The following is a 6129-nucleotide window of genomic DNA, read 5'->3' on the forward strand; positions in this document are numbered from 1 at the left end:
GTGTCCATACAGATAAATTTTCCATGCCGCTTATACTATATACTAAAGCCCTATTCGCACGGGATTAGTATTATCTGGGGCCTTGTGTGATTTTGAAATTACCCCCCCCCCCCCCCCCCCCCCCCCCCCCCCCTCCCTTCCGGGGGGGGACGAGCCATTCTCATGAGACTGTACACTTTGATTCGTTGCGGAACTTGCTAACTAGCACATTATTAGGAAAGGCGATTTGCAAAGGTTAAAAAAAAAAACCCCTTATACTCACTTCTTCTGTAGATGAAGCTGGATCACGAATGATTTGCGTGAAAATAGATGCATTTATGTTGATCGGGGGCACATTCCCATCAAAAATTACGTGTGGTGCATTCGCACGGGATAAGCGAAGCCTGTGATTTTACTCGAATCTACTGACTTATCTCCCGGATACCCGGAGAATGAGCTCTAACGCATGTGTTTGGTTTCGTCAATTTGGTGAAAATATCTCATTGCATTGAAGAGCTATAGGCATTTTAGTAAAACTGGCTCCGCGTCCTTCAAACATCTTGCCGCCCCTTAGAGACCGTGAATCAAAATAAATAGAATCTTGCTAAACTTGTTTGGTTCCGATCGGGCCAAAAACCTAGGACTAGTTAGCAAAAGCAGGTTTTTCAATAAATCTAAAATACCCCAAAATTTTGCATGCATTTTGTCTGCCTTGAGCCAAGGATTTCAAGGATATTAGACACTTGAGCCTGCACCTATAATGGTTTGGGAGGTATGATTTCATACTTTTGGCCGCTGTAGCACCCACATGAGGCCGATTGGGGCGAGCCTTGGTAACGTAGATGGTGTGAGTACTACCAGCCCTCAAAGTTTCAAGTCTCTATGACTTACAGTTTGGTCTGCAGTTTTACGTGGGGAATGCTGCATCATGGGAAATCGAACAATTACAATAGGGTTTCAACGCTACACACTTGAACGCCTAATAATAATAATAGCCTATCTATATTCTATTATTTAAACAAATTCTATTTAGAAATTGTATTAAATTATCCCCTTCTACTGGGTTCAAAAGCTTCTTTAATGTTAACTGTTGATCAACTTAATTCTGAAATTCTTAAGTTTACTTTTTTACCTCTGAATTTTTATTACACTGGATAAGTACATGTTCCAACATCTCTCTAAATCCACACCTATAACACAATCCTGTAGGATGTTTTCCTATTATATGCATTGTTGAGTTAAGTCCTGTATGTCCGAGCCTAGAAATAATACAGTCTTCCTTCCTTCTCAATGGTTGTATTAAATGTAGATGTCTGCCCTTTTGCTCACTGACCAAACATTTTCAATAAAAATCAATATCTAAACTTAATTCTCAAAAAACAAGGGTAGACAAATGACAGAAATAAAGTACTATGTGCTGCCTTTTAATTAGAATGAAGAAATTACTCATTTGCACATTACTGTTATTGCAAAAGCTTTAAGTTGAGCAATATATTAAACAAATCTTAATGCATCCAACATCAGCAGACGAGAAAGCTGCACTTTACTGACGCTTATAATGTCAAATGACCAAAATAAATGAATAAATACATTAATAAATAATAATAATAATAAGAATGTTAAGTCTTTAGAAAACCTGTGTAAAAAATAGTATTATTTCTTTATGAGATATCTCTTTCTTTCAAGTGTGCTAAAAATGGGTTCATTAGCCAAAGGTTTTAGACAGTACACATTGATGCCATCTAGTGGTGACAATGATGAATAAGCAAAAGCCTGATATAATCGAGCTGGAAACGTGCACACACACACACACACACACACACACACACACACACAAAAGAGAATAAACATATTTTTAAATGTGCTTGTGTTCACTTGCACAAGACTTGTGTTTCACCGTAACTTTCTGTTTGTTTGCAAAACTTGGGCTCTTTTAAAGCAAAAGCGCATTTTATGGAGAACTCAAAACATTTGCGAGAGAAAGCAAGAATATAGTTTTCCTCCCATCTCACACTTAATCCATCACCTTGTCCCTTTATGGACTCTGTAGACTTTAAATATTTCTGCTGATGTCAGCAGTAACATTACAGTTAAACATTATCTAAGATCTTAACTGTTCAGCCTGTTTTGGGCGGGACTGAAAGAGTGGAAGAGGAAGAGAAGAGGAAAATGTGCTGCTGTTTTTCTGCCGCCACCATTTTAGCTCACTTTAAAGTTTAAACAATACACAACTTGTTTGGATTGATGGTTCTGTACATGTTAAATGTAGTTTAGTCTTTTTAATGTTACTGTGAAGCACAGTTTCTCTGTTTGAGCAGTACCTGTGGAGGTTGAACTTCTCCAGTTTCATCGCAGTACTTTATTACGTCGCAAAGCACTCAAGAGCTCGGATCAGGACTGCAAGGTGGGTCTAGTGTTAATAGTGTGAACGTGTGTGCTTGTTTGTGTGCTCTATAATGTACAGTTTGTAAGTTGTAACTGGAGTTGTGAGTGTAGTGACATGCAGTCAGAGGGCGTGACCAACATTTCAGAAAATGAAGGAGACTTCATGGTGTAATAATACCAGACTTATTTTTTTATCTCTTATAACTTTACCTCACTTCACCGGTGAAGTGCCCGGTCAACCCAAAGCTATCTGTTTCTTGTTCAATCTATTGACATTACAGTAAAAAGTTGCATTAGAGCGTTAATGTAAGAAAACCCTACATATTAAGACATCAGAATGTGAATGCATACTCCTTAATTGGAAATCAGTTTAAATGCTTCATATGCATACTACGGACAATGATGTTTCAGTTCTCTGCCTTTTCTGTTGAATTATATAATGTTAAATTGGCAGGGTTAAATGTTTTCCTCACAGGATACTGGCAGTACAGTATTATTCTAAACTGCTACATAACATTTGAAGAAATTATAGCAGACTGCTGTGAATCAGTCATTTTATTTGATACAGAAATGTTCATTACTTCGGTTAGTATAATAGGGTCAGTATTGTAAAAGCAAACCATATGTAATTACGTCACACGACACTGAGTGATGTGAGACAGATGTAATAGCTGTAAATGAATGATTTAACATGAACAATTTGTATTATAATTTGAAAACATATTTGTTGAAATAAAAGGCATTACAAATATACACTAAAAATAAGTACACATTTGTGCAGGTAGTTAATATCAAAGCATGCTAATTATTCATGAAGAAACCATTATGAGCAGCTAGATATAATGAATGAGAACAAATTGAACTGAAATGTTTTGTTAATAGCTTCAGTCACAAATAAGTGAATATTTAATGTATTCATGTAATAGCTTTGAAAACATTACTGTTAGTCCCAACAGTTTCACCCTTTTAGTGCATTTCTAAATAATAAATCAGTGTTTCCCAGGCAATGCACAACCTAATCAAATATATAGCCTGTATGGAATTGTTATTATTTGTAATGTATTATTTTTTATGTTGTGCTATATTCTTTACTACATCATAGGATTAATCCCAAGTACAGGGAACACACTTTAAATAAATTCTCTGAACACATCACAAGCAACTTGAACTACCTCTTATAATTACTTTTGAGTAAATTGAGTTCAGTTCATTTACCACTTGCTATTCAGGTAAGGTCATAATTATTAAACTACTAAAATCATTATGTATAAAAAAAAGTTCAGCTAGCCAGTCAACATTATTATGAAACAGAGTGATGTTGCAGTATTTAACAGCGGGGTGCTAATCGTGCTAACCAGCCAAACTTAATAAAATCTAACCCAATAATGACCCAGTATCGGAATTCTTAGGAAGTGTCTCATCTTTTCACCTCGGCATCACAATTTTCTTTACCCTCTGAAGTTTCAACATGAACACTTGCAACCTGGTCACATTTTATCATGTTCACATTTGTAGTATTTCATGTTCCCATTGTAGCATAAATCATGTATGCTTACTTTCGTGTCACTCTTAAATCTGGTTCGATCAAAAACATGTACACTTGTAATCCAAAAGGCATTATATGTTTTAATGGTTTATTTTTATCACCAAGTGGAAGCACTTTTATCATGCTAACAAACTTTCCTTATCTTCAATCAATTTCATTATTCAAAATAAATGGGGGCATGTTAGATGTGGTTGCCCTGATGGTCGGTGCAACAATTGGTGAATAGTTGTATTATGTGATAAATGACTATATTATATACAAACAGAAAATGTATTCACTTTTGTTTTCTTAATCACAGCAACAGTGTCATCATTTATTCACCCCCACTGATGAAGCAGCATGGATGAACCTCTCACTATGGCGTAAGAGATTGTTCTTATTCATTACACACTTAAATCAAAATGTGATTTTTTTCCCGCTTTATTGCTGTTAACTCGTCAGTCATCAATGGCAAGAGACAACCACAAGAGAATGGTTATGTAGGTTATGAGAAGGGAACGAGATGCTGCATCATGGCTACATCATGACGCTGTGTGAACGATCCTACATGAGCCGGTGTCTGAAGCACACCGCTAAACACCCCAAAGGAAAGAAGGAAAAACTCCCGTGTACGTGTGGACATTTCCCTTTGAAGCAGAACTTTGATGTTGTATCATGGTGTTTGTTAGCAGGGCTCTAGACTCATTCTTCCCACTGGTTGCTCTTTTGCGACCAACTTTCTCAGTTGGTCCCACAAGCACATAATTTGGTCGCAATTTTTTAATGATTGATTTATCCCATGTTGTAGCAAAAAAATAATAATGTATGCTGATGAACTTTTATCACAGTTTATAGTTATATGGTAATGAAAGTGGTTAACATTCAACCCATTCTTTCATCATCAGTATTATTTGGATTTAAATTTTGTGAAGAGGAATTCCTCTTTTTGCTATGCTACGTTAAGGTTTTACAAGAAAATATAATTGTCTGTTTTGCTTACATCTATTAACCTTTCACTTTTTAAGATTAAAACAAAAGATGGATTCATTGTTATTTTTAATTAAAAAGCACAACAATAAAACAGTAGGCTACAATGACAAACTAGCTTACATAACGTTCATTAACAAGATGATTCTACACCACATGCTGTGTTATATACCGACTAATAAATTAGAACATTTAGCAAACACTGAGGAATCAAATAAATACATTTAAAAAATAAAAAGAAAGCCAGCTTAACGTGAGGTAAACAGCAAAGATAACAAGCTTTTGAAAATGAAAACAAAAAATAAAACTGAACTTGCTGTCGGTGACATTGCTTGCAATTTTTACAGAAGAATACCAACATGTTCACCTTCTCTGGTTTTAAGAAACGGACTTTTACTTACTTTAGCGTGAACATCGAATCCTCCGTCCGCTATCGTTTGCTCAATATTCGCGTAATTTTTGCCGCGCACACCTTAGCACCTAAACCATAGACTGTAAAACCAGACTCTACACCTGAAGCACTCACACTGAAAGCCTCTCTTCACGTGAACATTGAAATGAGTCCTGCTACAATGTGCCGCAGCTCTGCAACGCGCGCTGTATGGAGCAGACGCTTTGGAGCATGCACTCGCACAAATGCGACCACCTCAAATATTAACTCGTCTCAAAAAATTGTCGCAGTCTAGAGCCCTGGTTAGAGAGAAAGATTTACATTATTTTAAAAATTTATAGTTCTATACATATTTTGGACAGTGGGGTGCGACATTATTTTAGATGCTGTGTCAGTGATGTCAAATGGTTGCATTCATTGAGCTGCATGCGCTACCTCTTACTTTTTTTACTACAACACAGTTTCTCAGTGTGTTTCATGTGACATATCAGATGATTTTTTCAAGTCAACTATACAAAAGTAGTTCAATCCATAAAGTTACCTTGAACAGCTATAGCGAGAAATTGCAGCTCCTTACAGCAAATGCTCTCCTCTCGGTTAGCATCAACAAGCAATAGCCACAGGGGCTTTTGCACTGTGTAGTTCTAGGAACTCAGTTATAGGAACTAGCCGCTAGGACAGATCTTGGAGAATTAATTTTCTACCCAGCTGTTTGTTGCATTCACACCAGCAGTAGGAACTCTGAAGCGGCAGACAGCGGTGTCTTTAAGTGGGGCATTTACAAAAGTGATGTTTCTTTAGGGTATTTCTGAAATGTCTGTAACATATTTTGGTTAAAATTCCTCAGCGGTTGTGAAAAAAC

General features: G+C 36.5%; 1 protein-coding gene across 1 annotated transcript in view; it reads left to right on the plus strand.

Moving 5' to 3' along the window:
* The first annotated feature begins 2149 nt into the window (after positions 1-2149).
* The window catches only part of LOC107575019 (uncharacterized), a 17833-nt gene continuing 13853 nt past the window's right edge, over positions 2150-6129 (plus strand). Inside the window, exons 1-2 of the mRNA XM_016261429.1 lie at positions 2150-2383; positions 4209-4272. Of these exons, the coding sequence (XP_016116915.1) occupies positions 4250-4272 (23 nt within the window). The 5' untranslated portion in view covers positions 2150-2383; positions 4209-4249. The remainder of the gene's footprint in view (positions 2384-4208; positions 4273-6129) is intronic.

This window comes from Sinocyclocheilus grahami, unplaced genomic scaffold, assembly GCF_001515645.1.
Source record: "Sinocyclocheilus grahami isolate Dianchi unplaced genomic scaffold, SAMN03320097.WGS_v1.1 scaffold2435.1, whole genome shotgun sequence".
In the NCBI taxonomy this organism is placed as follows: Eukaryota; Metazoa; Chordata; class Actinopteri; order Cypriniformes; family Cyprinidae; genus Sinocyclocheilus; species Sinocyclocheilus grahami.